At 39.5% G+C, this 22073-nt stretch overlaps 1 protein-coding gene across 1 annotated transcript in view; it reads right to left on the bottom strand.

The window, feature by feature from the left end:
• LOC138158088 (glycosyltransferase 1 domain-containing protein 1-like) overlaps positions 1 to 22073 on the bottom strand; it is a 107401-nt gene that overhangs the window by 8021 nt on the left and 77307 nt on the right. Inside the window, exons 9-11 of the mRNA XM_069084076.1 lie at positions 20820 to 20863; positions 19972 to 20092; positions 14745 to 14843 (exon numbers count right to left, since the gene is read on the bottom strand). Of these exons, the coding sequence (XP_068940177.1) occupies positions 14745 to 14843; positions 19972 to 20092; positions 20820 to 20863 (264 nt within the window). The remainder of the gene's footprint in view (positions 1 to 14744; positions 14844 to 19971; positions 20093 to 20819; positions 20864 to 22073) is intronic.

The following is a 22073-nucleotide window of genomic DNA, read 5'->3' as shown; positions in this document are numbered from 1 at the left end:
GGAAACAAAGGGAGGGAACAATCTAGGAAGGAAGGAAGGAAGGAAGGAAGGAAGGAAGGAAGGAAGGAAGGAAGGAAGGAAGGAAGGAAGGAAAGAAGGAAGGAAGGAAGGAAGGAAAGAAGGAAGGAAGGAAGGAAGGAAAGAAGGAAGGAAGGAAGGAAGGAAACAAGCATTTATTAAGCACCTACTATGTGCCAGGCTCCATGACTGTACTTTAGAAATATCTCATATGACCCTCAAAAAACCTCTAGATTACATAATGGATAGAGATACACCCCCATTTCACAGTTGAAACTGCAGCAGACAGAGGTAAACAGGGTCACCCAGGGTCACATAATAATAATAGCTAATGGATTGAAACTCCAGTTTCCCCCACTTCAGGCCCAGCACTCTATTCACTGTGTTTAGGTAAGTGCTTAATAAAATGAAGAAATGGTTTCATTTACTCTCCAAGTCTCGTCCTTTTGTTTATCATCCAGCAGAGTACATTTGCATTTTTTTTCTTTTTAATTTTATTTTATTCTGAACTTAAACACCAAAAAATAGAGCAAAAAAAAAAGAATATTTCTATAACACAAAAGAGGACTGAATATGAAGGAACTGTGGTTCTCCATTTCATACCAGTTTTTTTAAGTATATAAAGAGTTCATTTATTTCCAGAGGCCCTGTGCTCTAGCCTGCCATCAGGAAGGAGTAGCCACTAGGGCCAGAACCAGGATGTGACCCTGCAGGCTTTCTGTGGAGACAGTGGGCCCAGAGACATCTCCATCAAATGCCGGAGCTGTATTGGCAAAATAACTGGAGATGAAGCAGAGCAGAAGAGCAGGTGCATTAAAAAAAAAATGAAAGCAAATTTGCAATTAAGTCATAGTAGTTATGCCTCTGGGAGATAAAAATGAACCAGGAAACTAAATGGCTGAGAGTGACCCAAGGGAAGCCGAACTTCAGCTGTGTGATTAAAGAAGCAATGATGGAGAGAAAGGGCTCTGAGGCAGAGTGCAGGCCGGCTCAGGACCTTCCCAGGTATGGAGCTGGCTCTTCCCTGCCAGACAAACAGACAAATCTGCCCCAGTCCAGGCCATGAACCCCCAGGGTTTTCATGAGCCAAAGCTGGCACATATCCTCACTGGATTTATTTCTACACCTAAATGATGGATACGATGGATACGATGGATGGCCTGGTTCCTGCTGCCCCATTTCTTAGTGACCACTTCACTCCTGAGGTCACAGTAACTCCGCCCACTTGCCCAACTTTCAAGTCCAAGCTGTAGCAGGAATAAAGCAGAGCTTTTTAACTGGTAAATAAACAGGGTCTGTTGGCATCAAGGAAAATGTGTTGTTTGGTAGATAAGCAGCTCTGGCTTACTGCATACATGTGATCCCTCTGGGTATGGCGGTAGTTCATAAACAAGGCCCACAGTCTAAGCTGCAACATGCTTGCATCCCTAACCTGTGGAGAATCTACAGGGCAGTGATATGATGATTCCAATGATAGGTGGTTCATGGAAATACATTTAATGACACAGGGTAGGGTGGGGATGGTGGAATAGAGGGGGTTGTCCAATTCCTTACATTACTGACAATTTAAGAACAGGATTCACATCAGCTTTTTGGGATAGGTTGCTGAAATTCCATGAGAGACAGGGGAAGAGAAAGTGATCTTTGACCTTCTGATATCAAGGTTTTTCCCCTAAGCATTGTAAGCTGGGATAAATACATCCCAGAATCCTTAAAGATAGAATCATGTGGAGAACAATGACAGACCTTACAATCTCACAGATGCTATTTAAAAACCGTGCCTTGTATCCAGTAGGCCTTCAATAAATATTTGATAAATGAATGGAATACTAGCCACTAATTAAAAAAAACAACACTGGTCCATTCCAGAGGCATCTCTCTTAGATTACAAGCTCCCACAAAGTAGATTAACATATTTGTTAAGTCACATAGAAATAAGAAGCGGCATTTATAAAGCACCTACTATGTTCCAGGTCCTGTGCTAGGAACTGGTGACAAAAAGACAAAAAAAAAAACAACAAATAGTCTCTGCCCTCCAGAAGCTGATATTCTACTTGGGAAAAACAGCATGTACACAGAAGATTAAATGCCCCAAAAATATGCAAAGTAATTTCTAGGAAATGGTATTAGCAGCTAGTAGAGACCTGTATATTCCCTCTATGGTGTGATACCAGAACTGCAAAATAAGAGGAGGAGGGATTGCATTTCATGGGGAGGGACACAGGAGATAGGATGTCATACAAAGGTAATAGAAGCCGGACCACAGAGGCTGTGAAGGTCAGTAACATGCAATGAGACTAGAAAGATGGGCAGGAGCCAGTCTGTCTTCAGAGGCAGCTGGTGCTGCCATGAGAGCATGGGCCTGGAGACAGGAAGACCTCTCAGATCCTTCTAAGTTATGTGATGCTGGGCAAGTCATTTCAGCTGTTTGCCTCAGTTTACCCAACTATAAAATGGGAATGATAATGATACCTACTTTGAAGGGTTGTTGTGAGAATCAAATAAGATCATATTGATGAAAGGTGTTTAACATAGTGCCTGGCTCATAGCAGATACTACAGAAATGCTCATTTCCTTCCTGTTCCCAGGCTATGAAAGGCTCTAAATGCCAACAAAGGGCTGGTATTTTATCTGAGAGTTCATAGAGAGCCACTGAGGCTTCAAGCATGAGACAGTCCATTAGAAAGAAGAAATGCTCTTGTAAGAATGATCTCTGAAGTGAGGGGGAGGGGATGAGAGGCTTTAAATTCCCTCAATTTACAGAATTACTTTTTTTGGGGGCGGGGGGAGGTAAGTCAGTTGGGGTTAAGTTACTTGTCCAAGGTCACACAGTTAGTAAGTATCAAGTGTCTGAGGTCGATGTGAACTCAAGTCCTCCTGACTTCAGGGTCAGTGCTCTACTCACTGCATCACCTAGCTGCCCCCAGAATTATTTTTAAAGGGATTTTTCATCCTCTCTCATCTGATTATCATAGCAACCCTATGACTTGGCACAGCATGTCACTACAAGTGGCCTCTGGAATCCCAGAGGCCACTGGGTTGGATCCCCTCTTTTTATATGAAGGAGAAAACCGAGGGGCAACTTGTCAAAGGTCACATGGGTAGGTTCAAAGGTGGCCCTGCTCTTTGTACAACTATGGAAAGAGAAGCCCAGGAAAGTGAAGGGATTTGGCTCAAGGCCACCCAGTAGCCAGGACTAAAACCAAAGTCTTCTGAATCAGGCATCTTTCTCAGGGATCTGAGAAATTTGGCAAGGCCACTGTTGACATCTGCTCCTTTGAAAAGCAAGGAACGTAATTAGTTAAAACAAAAACTCCTGAGTATTATGTGTTTTTTTCAAGCACAGCACTGCCCCCTTCCCCCAAATTACCTCTGTGCTCAAGCTCTCAAGTTACGTGATACTATGGTCCCAAAACAACAGCACCAATCTCCCACTACTGAGTAATTTGTGATTCACCCCGATCTTCTTCCATTTACATCCAGACCCCAGCTCATGTGTCCATCCACTGGAACTGTCCGAGATATAAACACTGATGGATTGATTCAATGTGCTGTTCACCCAATGGCATTTTGTAATATGGCCCATATACACAGACTCTATACCAACACCTGGTAAACTGAGGTTGTCCTAACAGCAATCACCCCAACACTATTTTCTATTTTAAAACCAAAAGGAAGAAAAGCTTCATGTGAACCTGGGAAATATTTTCTTTAGGTGAAGCCAGAGATGTTTTGGGTAAAAGAATGTGGTCACTCTGTGCTATGTATGACTAGTTCCTGTTTCTGTCAAATGTCCCTCAATGAGGGCTCAGTATGCCAAGTATGCCCTCAGGCTGAACCCAAACCTGGGAGGGGGACACAGTGAGAAGCAAATGCCAAGAGAAAATTCAGACTAAGAAATGGCAAGAGACTAGACTGCTAAGTCAAAGCTGCCTTTTTCCCAGCCCAAATCAAAGGGGAATTGAGTTCACTATTGGGAAAAAAAAAAAGGACAGGAAATGAACCTTCACCTCTTGCCCATATTTTAAGAGGGCTCCAGATATCATGCATCAGAAGCAGAATGTTCCCTGTGCCACCCAGAGTGCCACACACGGCTCCTATTATTGCTGGGAACAGTGGATGTGCTGTGCCTCCCCAAGGAAAGCCTGGCACACACACACAGCCCGTTCTGCCTAGTCCCAGGCGCTTGGCTTTTCTAAGGAGTGAGCCCCACCTTGTGGCTTCTTCTGTATTTTATCCTGAACTAACACAGGCCCCCGTGGGCTCAATGCTCACTTCCATTCGGGTGGCTTCACGGCCCACAGAGACATGCCTGATGCTCACTGTTCACCCCAGCTCATTCACACTGTGGGAGCCAAGAGGAATCAAGGCACACCCCCCAAAGGGGGCAGAGACATGGGAAAAGAGACTCCTCTCCCCCTCCTTTTGGCTCCCCTGAGGATGTAACCTGTTTGCTTTATTTCTTAAATGTCCTCACTAGACTGGGATGTAGAAGTAGGAAGGGAGACAGCAAGAGATTGATCTGAGTCACCCAAAAAGGTACTTGAAGCACAGCATAAGGAACAGAGAGGTGGCCCAGGAGCCAGGAAGATCTGGGTTAGAGTCCTGCCTGTCACATACTATTGACTCTAGGAAAGGCACTTGGCCTCAGCCCCCTGGGCAACTCTCTAAGAACCTAAATTGCAAAGAAGCTGACAAGCTGCACCTTCCTCACCTAAGAGTAGGGATATGTGTATGTGTGTGTGTATATGTGTGTATATGTATGTGTGTGTACACACACACATATACCACAGTCAGATTGTTGATTATTTTTTTGATCACATGTCTGATTTGTTTTCATTCCAATGACCACTAAGTAAGTCTTCCTAATGAGCAAGGCATTATTCTATGCCTGGGGACACAAAGACAAAATAAGACTTATTCCCTGACCTCAAGGAGCTTACCAGCTAGTAGGGGAGATAAAAACCTAATACAAATTAGATAAAGCTAAATGCAAAGGAGACAGTCAAACTGCTATGAGAAATTAGATGCCTGATTCCTTACCTGAATTCTCTAGCAAATTCTGCTTTCTAATTTCTCAGAACCACTCTGCTGCATTTTTCCTGAGTTGGTGAATGCCCATCATGCCACTGTCCTAGGAACCTCATCATTGGGAAATCTCATCCTTCTGCTAGATCTAATCAGCCTTGGGCCTCACAACTCATCAGTACTCTCTGCTCCTCTGACTGGATCTCCAAGATCTCCATTTAAAGAGGGGGCTCAGGGTGGCCACCTCCTCATTTCCTACCTACCTCAGTAGAGTCCTTCGCACTTCTTTCAACTTCTCCATTATGATCATGCCACAGCACCAGGGACCCTCTCCTTCCCCATTCCCTTCAGCTTTTCAACTTCCTTCCTCTGTTGTCTTTCTTCATTAGATTACAGACTCCTTGAGGGCAGGGACTATCTTTTTTTTTGTGGCTTTTTGGAGGGCAGTTGGGGTTAAGGGACTTGCCCAAGGTCACACGGCTAGGTTTTTGTGTTAAGTGTCTGAGGCCAGATTTGAACTCAGGTCTTCCCTGACTCCAGGGCCAGTGCTCTATTCACTAGGGACTATCCTTCTTTTCATTTGTATTTGTATAATCAGCATTTAGCATTAGTGCTTAGCACATAGTAGGTGATTAATATTTATTGACTGATTAAAGTAATGAACACTAGGTCTGTACCAATGCCCAGAGAAGCTCTTGAAGCCATCAGAAGAAAAGTGAAAAGGAAGCAACTCTCCATAGGCTGCTGCTTTTGGTCAGGCTCAGGAAAAGATAGCAAATGATAGTCTTGGAGAAGGCTACAAAAGAGAAATGAGCAGGACCCAGGGTAGGGCAGCAACTTCCTATACCTTGGTTAGAAATGATTTTCCCAAATATCAGATACAGAAAATAAAGGTACAATAAAATAAATGAAATATAAAATAAAAACAAAATAAGTAACATAAATAAATATAAAAATAAAATATACAGAAAATCCTGAAAATGAGGACCAATGCAAATACCAATATTAAACATAAATCATCTTTGGATTTATTCATTTGGCTCACCTCCTCGACCAAAGTCCTTTCCCATTGCCTCATGGAAGTGTGGAAGTGATCCTGATTTCTAGACAAGGAAGCCAGAGTCAAGCAAACTCCTGAAGTCTTCCCAAGCCAGAAATGGGCCAGGGAGGTTGACTGGGCTGCTGACCCATTATCTGAGTTCAGATAAGTTTGTAGAGGCTTGTCACCAGACTGATCATAGACAAACATTTTAGTCATGAGAGTTCCCCTACCCTGTACAGGGGTCCTGTGTTGACAAAGGGAGGCTAGACCAATGAAAGCACTGATCTCCAAAATACCTACTTCCCACTTTTTTAGAAAGGCAGTTTGGTGCCATGGAAAGAGCACTGGATCCCAACCTGGGAGGAACTGGGCTCAAATCCTGCCTCTGACACTTATTAACTGGGCAGGTCACTTTAACTTCTCAGAATTTTAATTTTCTTCATCTGTAAAATCGTGACATTAGTAGCATCCACCTCCCAGGGCTGCTGTGGGGCTCAACAGGCTTCTGCATATAAAGGGATCTGCCATTTTTAAAGTGCTATATAAATGTTAGTTATTCTTATTATTCTATTACTGTGAATAACAAATTGTGATGATATTTCTATTTGAGTTGGAATTAAAATTTCATAGTATTGTAAGCTCAACTGTTAAAATTTTGACTATCAAAACTATAATGGCTCAGGGGGAAAAATGACCCCAAAACTAAAAATTAGTTTAATCTAGAGCTGAAAAAATACAAGAATTAGCAATAAAATAAAAAGTCTGATCCGACTAAAAGTATGTTTCTCACTGAGCATATACACCTCTCTACTCTTAAATGATGAGGTTTCAATTTTGAAGGAATAATCAACATCAGCCTTGTCAATCATTAACAAGCATCTGTACAGCAGTTCTGATGTACCAGGCATTATACCAGATGCTGGGAACAGACCCTGCCTATCTACAATACACTGGGAAATTCGAGTTTAGATTTTCTATTTTATTTTTTTAAACAAATGACGGGCATCATTTATGGAAATCAAAATCAAAATCAACTGAAACTCCATCTCTAATCTCCATGTCTTGGCAATGCCTCAAATGTTCTTCCCCTTCTTCCTTCTACTTTTTAGAAACTCTGGTTTCTTTCAAAGTTCAGTTCCAATATCCTCTACCAGGAGAAAACTTTGCTGATCCAAGCTGCTGGTGTTGTCACATATATTTTGTATATATTCTATATTTATTCCTATATGTTCATGTTTTCTTCTCTACTTGAATGCAAGCTCCTATTTTTTTGTTTGTATTCTCAGGACTTAGGACAGTGCCTGGCATACAGTAAGTGTTTAATAATTGTTTACGGATTGTTTGATTAACAGTATCCAGGACTATGGAAATAATGGGTACATTGTTTTCTGCCCTAGATAGATCATCTGGAGCAATGTATTCGGTTTCAGATTTAAAAAAACAAATCCCAAAAATGACATGAGGCAGAGTGGAGGCAAGATAGCCAAGTAGAAGGAGCTTTTTTCTCCCAAACTCTCCCAACACTTCACTCTAAACAACTTAAAATAACATATCAAATTGAAATCTGGAGAGGCAGAGCCAATGAAAGGTCAGAGGGAAACATTTTTTGGCAACAGCAGCAGTAGTAGCAGCAATACCAGGAATTCTCATGACTCAGAGACAATAGAGGATTTGACATCTGGTCAGAAAAAAGTGGCCGTAGACCGCTGTGTGGGAACTGGGCAAGGACTGAGTGCCATTTGGCACCTACACTGCAGTCCCAGAGCAAATTGGAGTGCCAGCACTTGTGGACACAAGGAAGCAGAGGTTTTTCCTGGGTAAGGAGTATAATGCAGACCAGAAGAACAGTGATCACAACTCTCTCTAGATCACAACTCTCCCTAGATCACACTACCTTAGAAGCAACAAAAAACGTACACACACCCTGAACTATCTAGGAAAACACCTGAAAAATCCTGAAGCTTGGGACAGTGATCCCACTGCCAATACCCTGTTCCAGGTGTGCAAAGACCAACTTTAACATAAAGTTCAAAGTCAAGAAATAGGCTAGAAAAATGAGCAAACAGAAAGAAAAAGAAAAAGAACCTGACCATAAAAAGGTACTATGGTGACAGGGAAGATCAAGACACAAATTCAAAAGAAGACAATATGTGAAAACAGCTACAAGCAAAGCCCCAGAGAAAAACTGCATAGTGGACACAAGTCCAACAAGAATTACTAGAAAAACTAAAGAAAGAGCTAAAATAGCCCCCAGAAAAAGACCTTTTAAAACCAAATAAGAATGGTAGAGGAAAAAAACAGGAAAAAGAAATGAAAGCAATGCAAGAAAATTATGAAAAAAAATTAACAGCTTGGTCAAAGAGGCACCAAAAAAAACACTGAAAAAAAACCCAACTCCTTATAAAGCAGAATTGGTCAAGTTAAAAAAAGAGATGCACAAAAATTCGCAGAAGAAAATAATTCCTTAAAAATTAGAATTGGTCAGGTGGAAGGTAATGATTCCATGGGAGAGAAAGAAACAATAAAACAAAGTCAAAAGAATGAAAAAAATAAAAGAAAATATGAAATATCTCATTGGTAAAACAACTGACCTAGAAAACAGAAGGAGGAAAGATAATGTAAGAATTACTGGACTACCTGATAGCCAATATCAAAGAAAGAGCCTAAACATCATGTTTCAAGAAATTATGAAGGAAAATTGTACTCATATCTAAGAGGGTAAAGTAGAAATTGAAATAATTCGCCTATGAACTCCTAAAAGAGATCCCAAAATGAAAACTCCCAGGAATACCAGAGCCAAATTCAAGAGCTCTCAGGTGAAGAAGAAAATACTACAAGGAGTCAGAAAGACATCATTCTAATATGGTTGAGTCACAGTCAGTATCACATAAGATTTGGCAGCTACCACAATAAGGGAGCAGAAGGTTTGGAATATGCTATTCCAAGAGAAGGCAAAGCAGCTAGGATTTACAACTAAGAATAATTTAGCCAGCAAAACTGGGTATAATCCTAGAGGAGGGAAAATGTTATTTAATGAAATACAGGACTTCCAAGCATTCACAATGAAAAGAACAGACTTTAGGAAGACCCCTGGCAAGCTAAGGAGGACTGTCAGGATGATTAAAGTCTTGAGTTCTTACCCTCTAAGGATAAGCTAAAAGAAATAGGAGTATTTGCCCTGGAAAAGAGAAGAATTAAGGGCATATGATAGCTGTCTTCAAGTATCTGAAAGTCTATCCTGTAGGAGATTGACTCAATCAGATTAACTCCTGGGAGCAGAAATAGAAAAATGAGTAGAAGTCATAAAGTGGAAAATCTCGGCTTGATGTCAGGAAAATGGATATTCTTGTTCAGGTACATTGAACTAGATATCCTCTGAGGTCCTTCCAACTCAGATATTTGGTAATGACTGTATGAATCCCAAATTTTCTCCAGCCCCGACCACATACCTGTGTGGCAATCCAAGATTTCCAATTTCCTACTAAGCACTGGAAATATTGAAGCATAGGCTGGGAGGCTGTACTAAAAGACCTGGATTCATACCCAGCTCTAAGATTTCTATGATTTTTTATGCTTTGCTGTCACATAAAATCAAGAAGTATAAAATCCAACTCCATATATCCTCTGACCCTCTTCTCTTCAACAAAACATCCATGAACACTGATTTTGCATCCTCTGTGTATAAGACCCTATTGCTAGTATTCATGATAAAAACATGAGTTCAAAAAGTTGGGGTTGAAATCAAGTCTCAGATACTTAAAATCTATGTAATCATGAGCAAAACTATCTCGCTTTTCTGAGCATCAATTTCCTCACTTCTAAATAGAGATAAATAATAACATCCACCTCATAAGGTTTGGATAAGACTCTTGATGACTGGTTTTTGGTAGAAGAATAATATGTGATCTTTTCTATGCTTTTGGAATAATTTTATTTTTGAGATCTTGAAAATAAACTGAGTTACCTTTAAAATTATGTCAATTTATCTGTACTAGGCACTCTATCTCATGGCTCTAAGGTTATTGTGAGGATAAAATGAGATATTTGTAAAGCAGTTTGAAAACCTTAAAGCACTCTATAAGTGCTAACTGTTGTCATTACTATTGCTGTTGTGGTGATTATGAGACCACAGTGAGAGAAAGAGGATTTTCAACTCCATAGATGTTGACTTTAAAGCATAGCGTAAAAAGAGCAGGAGCTGAGAATCTGTCCATCACAGGGGAGGGAATGACCACTGGAGAGGGGGACACATGGTCTAGGGTCCTGTTAACAGAGCAACAAGTCCAGACCCTCACCAACTCTGACTTCCCCAAGGTTCTGACCTTGGATTGTTCTGCAACCCTGGTGGCTGAGAAAGAATGAGGCCCCTACAGTTGGGTTTAAGAAAGTGATGGACCGGCGGCACAGTGAATAGAGCCCTGGCCCTGGAGTCAGGAGGACCCAAGTTCAAATCTGGCCTCAGACACTTAACACAAAAAACTAGCCATGTGACCATGGGCAAGTCACTTAACCCCAATTGTCCTACCTCCCCCCACCTCCAAAAAAGCAAAAAACAAAAAGCAAAAAAATTTTTTAAATAAAAATTAAGTTAAAAAATTTTTTAAAAAAGTGATGGACCAGTTAGGTAATGCAAAAAAACCAAGAAAGAAGGTAGATGGCCCAGGTGCTACACTGGTGACCTGGGCTACCCTAGGAATGAGGAGGAATTTCCTTCATGAGGATTTAGGAAAACAATTCCATGGGTTAAGACAATAGATTTGGAGTCAGATGACTTGGTTTCAAATCTCACGTCTGTCAATTACTACCTGTGTGACCTCACCTCAGTTTCCTCATCTTTAAAATAAGGGGACTAATCTAGAGGGTTTCCATGGTACCTCCTTTGGAGCTTGAAATCTGTGATAATATGATCTATGACATCATTGAGAGATTATAATCTGAATTGGAAGAGATGACCCATATTTATGAATCATGTAACCATCAAAGCATTCTCTTCCCCATCTATCTCCATATCAAAACTTGTTTATCCTGTGTCCTTTTATCAGGATTCTACTCAATTGATAACCTAGTCTATGTGCTAATATCAGTTTATCTCTGCATATATATCCCTGCTAGATGATAAATTTCAATTTGCACAGGAACTTTGGAAAATAAAATGCCATATCCCAAAAGTTGACTAATAAGAATTTCTAATACTATTACAGATAGTAAAGGAGATATTGGCAGCAGGTGATGACTGTGATAATCAGGTAGGCGGTACAGATAGAATGCTGAGCCTGGAATCAGGAAGATGAATCTTCCTGAGTTCAAATCCTGCCTCAGATACTTACTAGCTCAGTGACCCTGGGCAAGTCACTTGACCCTGTTTGCCCGTTTGCTTATCTATAAAATGAGCTGGAGAAGGAAATGGCAAACCACTCCAGTATTTCTGCCAAGAAAACCCCAAATGAAGTCACAAAGAGTCAGACATGATTGAAATGACAGAACAACAATGGACCGTGATATCCCTCAAATCATACCACCTTGGTGGCTGCCAGGGCAACCTACAAAAATGGTTCAGATGTTATATGTAAAAATCTCCAGGGAAAGAACACCTATAATGGATTGAATTACAGGGAAGGGCAAGGGAGAGCTGGTGTTGTAGCTATCATAAAAACATCACCAAATAGACTCTCCATATATTCAGGAAGGAAAAACCAGAAAACTGGGTTTTTATTTTCATAGGTGTGGACATTTTAAAAGAAGACTACAAAATAAAGAAAAGTATTTCAGAAATAGATGAACTGCAGATTCACATGATGAATGTGCTACTAAAGGTGTGATCAAACAGCTCTATAAATAATTGATTCAATTCAACAAATGTTTGTTAAGCCCATGGTTATGGGAAAGATAAAAAAAGATTAAGCCACTACCCAGGCCTGTAGGAGTATGCAGATCAGCAGGCAAGGTAAAACATGAAATGACAATGATTTTGGGCCCCTGGCAGGCACTACCCAAGAGCTCTGTGGTAACAAAGAAATAAGAAATGACCTAGGTGTGTTCAGGAGAGGTTTGATAAAGGGCATGGCACTAGAACACAGGTCCTTGAGGGATTGCCAGGATATGAACAGGAAAAGTTGGGGGAAGGAAAGGCATTGTAGGCAGAGGGAACAGCATGCATAAAGGCACCGAGGTGAGAAAGTAGAGTGTGTATATGGATGAATGAACTATTTGGTTAGATTGGGCACAGAGGTAGATGAAATAGGAAAATAACAATTATGATAACAGCTAAGCACATTACAAATATTATCTTATTTGATCATCACAACAATCCTGCAAGGTGCTGTTACTCTCCCTATTTTACAAATGAGGAAACTGAGGCAAACAGAGTCTGAGTGCTCCATCAAACATTACGCTCACACTAATATTGAAGATGCAATGGAATTGAGAGAAAAGAGGGACAAAGATCACTTAGAAAGTTACTACAGAAGGAGGTTACTACTGTAAGGAAGGGACAAGAATGATGGGAAGGAGGAAAGAAATATAAGTAAGATTTTTGCAGAGATAGAATAAATAAAACTATTAGACAGCAGGTGGGGGAAGGCAAGGAGAGGATGAGGTAGATGGAGGGTAGGAATGGACAGCAGGTTCATCTTAACATATCATATTAAACTTTTACAAGGTGAATTATGGGAGAAAAATCACTGTAGTCGCCATGAAGTTAAGATTTAGCCTGAATCCTAACAATATCTATTACAGTGACGTTAACTTTTAAAGTGCAGATCCCTGTAAATGAATGCCCTCAAAGCTAACACAGAAACCATTATTTATTTATATACCAAATGGATTTTTAAAAGACTAATAGTGATGAAACAACTATTTCATCTCACCTGAGTTTCTTAGTTTAGATTCTAATATAACCATAGACACTGACTTAATTAAAAGCCTTGTTTTTAAAGTAGCAGCTGCTACATAGGCAAAGTATAAGCGTGTCTATTTAACAAAAAGCCGTGTGAGACATCTGCTGTCTAGCACAAATCTTTCAAAGCGTGTTGAAAAAAAAAATGCAGAAAGGGCATGAGGGAGCTCAATGCCAGCATCTGACATGCTTTGTAGGATCCCCAGTCAAGGACAGGTACTCCAGTCTGCAGCTTTAACTTTGTGGGCAGGATAGGCCTACGCCATGCCCTGTACCACGTGATTAAAGCAGTGACTGGTAAAAAAAAAACAAAACAATCATAAACCTCACGGGCCTAAGAAAGCTTTCCAGATATTAAAAGGAACATAACAAGCAGCTACATGAGATCAGAAGACCCGGTTAGTCTTCCTTCTTCTGTTCTGCACAAGGCCCCACTGAAACCTGACTGAAGTCCTTGCAAAAGTCCTTCTTGTCAGCAAGTTTCTTCCCTCCTGCCTCTGGTGATGGCAGAAAGAGTTTGCATCCAAGAGTCCACCTTCGTTGGGTGTTGAGGATAGAAGGATCAAGATTATTTTGAGGAATTAGAAGAGGAATTAAAATTCCCTTATTGACAATTTGGAAAGCAAACAACCACCATATGTATATTTGTGTTGCTTGTAATCTTCAAGGGTTAATTTCTATAGTATATTTCTTTGGTTCACAGTTTCAGGTAATAATCAGAACCTACTTTTTTTTTTTCTTTTTAAATTTCAAGTTCTAAAAGAAATCTAAAATTTGTGGTACAGTGAGAAGTGCTGGATCTGGAGGCAGAGATTTGCCAGTCCAAATCCTAGCTTTTGTGCATTATGATTGGTAAGGTTAGGTCACATAGGTAATCTGGGGCCTCAGTTTCCCCAAATGTAAAATGAAGGGGTTTGATCCAATGACCTCTGAGGCACTGAAAATCTAGTTTTATGGTTCAGGACCCTAAAATGGAGTTTTCTATATGGTATTTCTTTTTTTTAGAAAAAATAATTTATTTTTAGTTTTTATCATTCAATTCCATAAGATTTTGAGTTCCAAATTGTCTTTTCATCCCTCCCCTCCCCTCACCGCAAGACAGGGTGCAATATGATACAGGCTCTCTATATACATTTATATTAAACATATTTTCACTTTAGTCATGTAGTAAAGAAGAATTAGAACCAATGGGAGAAATCATGAGAAAGAAGAAAAAAGAAAGAGAGAGAGAGCAAATAGTATACTTTGATCTGCATTCAGACTCCATAGTTCTTTCTCTGGATGTGAATAGCATTTTCCATCATGAATCATTTGGAGTTGTCTTAGATCCTTGCATTGCTAAGCAGAGCTAAGTCTATCAAAGTTGAATATCCCACAACGTTGCTATTATGTTTCTTTGTTCTGTTCACTTTATTCAGCATCAGCTCTTTCCAGGTTTTTCTGAAGTCCACCTGCTCATCATTTCTTATGGAACAACAGCATTCCATTGCATTCATATACCACAACTTTTTCTATTTGTTATCTTCTAGAAGGCTACCTTTCCCTAATGCAGAATTCACTGTATATGCCCATGTGAACCTAGTTCAGAGCTTTGATTCACAGAATGTGTTAAGTTGTGAACATTGCTTTTCACGGGAGAAAATAACACATGCACTTTCATCTACAGACAGGCAGATCAACCAGAAAGACTATCATTTCCCCCTTCAAAAGGGAAATAAACTTTTATTGACATGTTTAGTTAGGCCTGGGTGTGTTTATTACCTGAGGATGGGAGAACAATAATCCTGTCTCTTCATGCTTAACAATGGCCGCGTTGCCAGGAATATTTCTTACCAATACAGGAACTTCCAGGTCCATTGCCTAAAGAATGTAAAGAGGAAAAGACAGGTGAGTCACTAAGCAATCATTTTAAGAACTGTTTGCAGAGAGAAGAACCTAATTTGTAAAAGCACTCCCTCCTATTTACTGGTCTCCAGAACTTCAGGAGAATGCTGCCTTGGGGACTGTTCAGACATTTCTGCCTGTCATATGTTTGAAAGAAACCTGAATTTTTAATCACTGTAAATGGATTTGGAAACCTGGAAAATTCATAAATGAGAACAGCGTTCTGGGCACAATTACTGGGGCAACACTGAGAAAACCCACCTCTCGGAGCGTACATTTTATACTGATTCACTGACAGGTTGGAGAATACATTTTTAATTACCATCATTACTTTCCCTGATGAGTAATTTTCTTCCAGTACAAGTGGCTGAGCGCAGTGATAACTGAGCGCATTTCTTTGGCAGGCAGACAGGCTGAAGAAGGAACCTGAAAGATCACTCTGTATACTGAGCATGCCTGCCTTTCCTAAGAATGATAGGTGGAATCAAGCAGTAAGGGCTGGACCGACATGTCAAGAACATTCTGAAAAAAGACTCTGCAAGGGGCTGATGGTCTGACCCAGCCTTGCTCAAGCAAAGGGAGACAGTGGAGAGAGCACTAGATTTGGACTGAAAGGGCCCGAGTTCAAATGCTTATTCTGCTCCTTACTACCTTTGGGCATGACACATCATTTCGCTAGGCTTCAATTTCTTTATCTACAAAATGGGGATAATAAGACCTCTAGGGTAACTGGATGGAACAATGGATAGAGTGTTGGGCCTGGAGTTAGGAAGATTCATATTTCTGAGTTCAAAACCAGCCTCAGACTCTTACTAGCTGTGTGACCCTGGGCAAGTCACTTATTCTTGTTTCTTCATCTGTAAAATGAACTGAAGAAGGAAATGGTAAACGACTCCGGTATATTTGCCAAGAAAACTCCAAATGGGGTCAGGAAGAATCATACATGACTGAACACAACTGAGCAAATAAGACCTCTGGCACCTAGCTCACAGAAGGATGGGAAGGAGGAAGGAAACCAGAATTTAGTAAGGGCCAAATATGGGTCTGGCTCCATGGTAAATGTTTTACAAATATATTCGATCGTCACAACAACCCTGGTAGATTGGTGCTATTATCTTCATTTTGTAGTTGAGAAAACCAAGGCAAACAGAGGTTAAGTGTGTACACACACACACATACACACACACGAGCTAAAGTACATAAATTCTTTTGTAAATCTTGAAGTGCTATACAGAGATCAGCAATTATTATTTCCAGAAAGAATAGTTGACCCATTCTCGTTTACCTGGTGTTGGGGAATGAATGAACCTCCTGTGTAGGCAAGCAGTCATATTCTACCAGGCTTCTGCTGGACAGTATTCTAGGGAATATGGCTAAACTAAGTAGCTTGATTGGTGTCTTATATCAGGAACTTTGTTCTGGCACTGACATATAACATCAGTAATTCCATGTAATAATGAGCTCTCGTAATGGGTCCATAATTTGTTTCCAGAGATGATCAGCCTTATCTTCCTAATATATAAATTCCATTAGTGGATAACTTTAAAATCCCAACTTCTCATAGGACTATGGCTCTACACTGAGTGGTCCCTCTAGAAGATGGCTGTGAGCCAAAAGAATCCACTTACTTGCTAGAATTTGGCAGTAGGGAGTAATGGGTAGGTGGGAAAATTTGGGTATATAGACCATAAATATAAATTGGCAATGAAATAGTGTTCCCCCAACTTTTGCTGCTCACTAGCCAGAGGCTAAGCTTTCTTATGACCTATGACCTCACCTTTTCCTTGTCTGGCCTTGCTTCCCCATCTTCATGGCTTACAACTGGTATGGTCTGATCCACATCTAAGCTGACAATGGGTGAATTTCATTCCTTGAGTGCAAGGGATGTTTCATTTCTGTTTTTGTAGTTTCGGTGCCCAGCACATAGTAGGTGTTTAATAAATGCTTTCTGAACTTTTGTCGGGCACCTTGTAGAAGTGCTTTTTTTTATTCAAGGTTGGGTTGCAATAGGTGACCCCAGACTCTGATGATCTAGGATTCTGGGAAAATTTCAAGCCATTTCCTTCTCTGCCTCTCCAAATAAATTTCCATTAGCTTTGCACCTATTGACAATGCCTTTTTTGCTTGTTAAAATAATCATGTTTCTCACAGAACAGAACAGAATCAGTATTTGGAACCACACAAAGCTTTGTGGGTTTAAATTCACTTATATAACATTTATGTAATATAATAATTATATAATATAAATCAATTATCAAAAAAATTTAATTAAATTCAGTATTTGATATGCATCCTACTGCTTGATAAAAATGATATTGCTTTACTGTGTCTTCAAAACATGTCATAGTATTTCAAAGCCAAAGATGGTTTCCACAGCCCACCAAAGAGATATTGTAATTAATTCATCCCACTCCCTGTCACCTAACCACAACAAAATTTTGGCTATTATAAGACTATCTCAAAGAGAAGTAAGCTAACAAATGGAATTTTATTTCTTACAAGTCTTTTGGAAAATATCTCTCACTGGGGCACTAAGAGATTACATCCTTTGAAGTTAAAAACAAAACACAAAACACTTATTCAATAATTAAGCATTTTAGGTGAGTTAATTTTAATTATGTATACCCCGAGGCTTTTTAGACCTGATTTAATTAAAAGTCTAGGGCCAAAGATGGGGTAAGAGTTTTAAGAAGAACACAAAATCAACATTTTAAGGCAGTCAGAATAGCCTTGCCTTAGAAAGAAATAAGGTTTGACAGCAATTCACTAAATTGTTCCACTGAAATGATAGTGGATTGCCATGTGACATGTATGTGTTGGCAAATTACTTGATGAATTCCACCCCATTCCCTCAACAAAATGAAAACTGATTTTTAAAAAGGGAGAAATATATTTACGTATAAGATAGCAATTCAATGAAAACCTTATATCTGTTATTGCAAGAATTCACCTTTTCAAGGTTAAAAAAGGTAGCTAAACATTTTATGTCAACAGTTATAGCTAAAAAGCAAATTCCAAAACATAGAGAAGACTAAACACTAGGCAATGGGCCTTGGAAATGTTTGGATTCTTGACATCTAGCTATACACGAACACAAAGAGAAAACCAAAACAAGTGATTTTAAATTATGGAAATTTTCCTTATCATTGTAGAGAAGGAAATGGGCGGACTGCTTCTGTCTTTTGCATTTTGTTTTATTAAATGGCATCACATTCAGAGAAAATATCAGATGAACAATGTAGGTCAGTTCTGCTGTGACTGGTTTATTTTTCCCCCTGCTTCAACTCCATGCAGTTTTAGGAACACTGAGCTCTGGTAAAATAACAGAATGTCTTTCAGATCTTAATGTGGGGGTAACTGGTATCCAGCTGAATAAATAGAAGTATGGTAAAAGTACCTGAGAAAAAATAATAGCCCAGCAAGGACTGATGCAGACATAATGGAAAATATAAAAGAGAACTAGAAATATAACCGCAAGAAATGCATTTAGGGAAACAGAAAATAGGATGCATAAGGACAAAAGGTGAACACTCATCAGGGAGACTGTAGAGGGATCTGTGGGCAGTTGGACTGCATGTCCTTCATCTATGTGTCAGACAGCATGGAGATTTGATGATCTAATCTTTTTGACTTGTACTTTAGCACATGATGACATTTTATATCTAAGTTAACGGATATATGAGAGTCCTCCTTGGTAGGTTAGAGGAGATGAGCAAAATAGGTCTCATATGCTGTCCTAATATAAAATACTATATTTAGAATAGTAAATTGAGCATATTTCTGGAAGAACTCTAAAGTGATGAGCTTATTTATCTGATACCCAATAAAGAATAACTGCTGATTTTATCAGGAGTCACTTAAGGACCTTCCACCCTGAGATTACCCTCCAGGATGCTGGAACATGTTGAACTAAAAAGCAAAGCACAGAAAATGCTTGCTATGAGGGGAAATAATGGTGACTTACCCCACCCTACTACCTCCCCGAGGTGTAATAATAGTAACTGAAATTTCTGTAGCCCCTAAGGGTTTGTTCCAGGGGATTTTCCATATATGAGCACACTAAGGCTCACACCAACTCTTTGAATAAGTTTAATACAGATTTGCTGTAATATAATACATGATTTTCTGACTGATGATATTCAGACTAGATATAAGGTATAATTATGTTCCTCTGCAGGAAAGTCATTTTGCTAAAGTTGTAGTACTAGTATTTAGTAGCATAACTTTTTCATTCCAGAAATGCACTGTCCATCATCCACTCTCCTGACATTAATGGTGACACCTCAGATATGGAGAGCACTGGTAATCTCACAAGGAAAGATCTCACATATTACATACAAACTGGCCAAAGTAGGAGGCTGTATTGTAGTCTATCATGGCTGAATATAGAAACATTGAAGATGTTCATATATGACACCATCCCCCAAAGCTACATGAGTGTGCTCTCATACCATGAACATCATCTCCAGAAGCCTATTAATTGTTAGTGTGTCTTTCCCAAAGAGATTGGTCATTAATGCCAATGGGCATTAAAAAAATACAGGAACTTAACTCAGCAGAAAGGTCTTCCTTGCTGTCTGCTTGAAGCCCAGCATTGTTATGTGTCAACAGCGGATCAACCAGGCTGATAACTATTAGGATTCCCTTCTCAATCTACCACTCTTTCCCCAGATTTTTCCTATACCACTGCCCAGAACTGTCTTTATCAGTCTCTAAGACTACAAAGTAGGCAGGAGGAGAGAAAAAAAGAAATATTTCTATCAGAAGCATACCATTTTCACATCTGAGTTCTTGCTCAGACTTTCTTAAATCTGCTTCCTTCCCAAACAAAGATATTTGCAGGGGCAAAAAGGCACTACACACACTCCTGGTTTTATTTTATTTTGTCCTTTGAAAAGGGAAGTAGCAACAAAAAATTAAATTATTTATTTAAAATATCAACTATGGAAAAAGCTCCTTTTAGACTCCAGAAAACACAGCATCACCATTCCAATTGTGAAATGTGCAGAATTTTATTGACAAAGACTTCACCTCTATAAATAAGCCAAGGAGTGATGGGCAATTTCAGGTTCCCACAGTCAACCGTCAAGTGATATATAATTACCTCCAGAACTGCAGCCGACATTCCTTCTGAAATCGAGCTATTCACGACAGCGAAGCAATTTTTCACAATGGCATGAAGATCTTCTCGAGACATCTCCCCTATCAATTGCACCCCAGCTGCCCTAGAAATTAAGCAAGTCATGAAGAGTATATCTCCCTCAACTTTCTTGCAGGGGTAAGAGAACAAGGGGAAGAGATGCATGATCTTTTCTAGAAAATGCAGTAAGTAAATATAAATTATGGTCCATTCAAGGCAGCTGGTGGAGAGAGTGCTGGACCTGGACTCAGAAAGCCTGAGTTCAAAGCCAGTCTCATACACTAGCTGTGTGACCCTGGGTAAGTTACTTCACCTTTGCTTGCCTTGGTTTCCCCATCTGTAAAATGAAGATAATAGCACCTATCTCATAAAGTTGCTGTGAGGATCAATTAAGATAATATGTATAAAGCACTTAGCACAGTGCCTGCCATATACTAAGTGCTATATAAATGCCAATTAGTTATTATTATTATCATTACTCTACAGAGAGTTGTATGAAGATGGGGACCCAGATTTCTATTGGGGAAACCTCTTTAGGCATTTCTTTCTCTTCAAGTCCACATGGAGAGAGAGAGGTACAGATTCAAAGTATCCCTGTGACAGAGAAACTAACGAAATCTCACATTCAAAGCCCAATTTCAATAATTATCTTTTAAATTTAGCTCCTAGGACTCTGCTGCTGTCTGTTCTGAAATATATGATGATAAGAGACGAACTCTGGTATTTCATCTTGTTGCTACTTTGAAGAAAGACTAAAAGATGGTTTTGCTAATTTTCCCTCTTTAGGTGTGTAGAAAGGACAATCACCCTACCTTTTCACTCTGGCTTTCACTTCTCTTGTAAACACTGGATCAACCTGGGAGAAGGAAATAAAGAACAGAATCTGAAAAAGGCCACACAGTGAATTGTCACATACATCTCTAGTCGGTTACTTTGTACAGTAAGGACAGAAGCAGGTCTAACGAGGCAAGAAAAGATAGCTACTTTCTTGCATTCAAGTCAAAAGGAGCTGATGCTCAATGCCGAGAAATCAGGTGAGGGGAAGCAAAATTGAACAATAAATAAATCAATAAAGTCTTTTCACCCCAACCAGAAGCATTCTCCAGAGAGGAAGAACCGTGTCAAAAGAGTATTCAGCCACAGTCTGAAGCAAATGAAACCTCAAGGCACAACAGAACGTTTCAGCCAAGCCAAAGTATCCATCATGTAATGGAAAGAAGGGCTAAATTTAAAATCGAGAGGATTCAAAACCAAAATATGCATATTTAATACTTGTGTGACCATGGGTTAGCTACTGCCCTCCTGTGGGCCTCATTTTTGTTACCTGTAAAGTCAGGAGCTTGAAATAACTGGCCTCTAAATTATTCTAATTCTAAATTCTATGATTCTAAGTAGAGTTGATTTTTTTTAGTATGCAATCATGCTGAAACTTAAGTTAACACTACTAAGAAAAGGTTTTTTTTTCACTGCACAAGAGCTAAGCGAACAAAGATCAGGAAGACTAACAATGTGTTTTTCTTTTAAAATAGCATGGTGGGTTTTTATTTTTTATTTTCTGTAACTAGGGTTTAAAAGCAATGCACAACTACATAATTTTGCTCAGTCTATCAGGGAAGATAATGGAACTGGCTAACTATAGGCCAGAGATCTGACTTCCATTCCATGCAAAATTCTAGAATGTGTTATCCTTTATTGGAATGGAAATCTAGAAAATGCCATAGCTTGAAAAGCACAAACATAGTTTCACCAAGAACAGGGAACAATAGACCAAGAACAGATTGTACCAAATTAACTTCATTTTTTTATTTCCTTTTTAATAAGGTACTTAGTAAACTGACATATTTAGGAAAGACGGCAGAAATAATTTACTTGGATTTTAGCAAAGCATTTGATAAAATCTCCTGATATTGTGCTGGAAAAGAAGACAAGATGTGAGCTAGACAACAATATAATTTTAGGTGGACTTACAAATGATTAAATGGCTAGACCAAAAGAATAATGACTTTGTGTTGGTTAGGAAGGAGGTGGAGGTATCCAATTGAATTTCCCAGTGGTTTGTGATCTGG

The sequence above is a fragment of the Petaurus breviceps genome, unplaced genomic scaffold (genome assembly GCF_028583685.1).
Source record: "Petaurus breviceps papuanus isolate PSGF00001 unplaced genomic scaffold, PetGlider_PUasm1.0 101, whole genome shotgun sequence".
Classification (NCBI taxonomy): domain Eukaryota; kingdom Metazoa; phylum Chordata; class Mammalia; order Diprotodontia; family Petauridae; genus Petaurus; species Petaurus breviceps.
The sequence above is the reverse complement of the archived record's forward strand: the minus strand, read 5'-3'. Positions and strand labels throughout refer to the sequence as shown.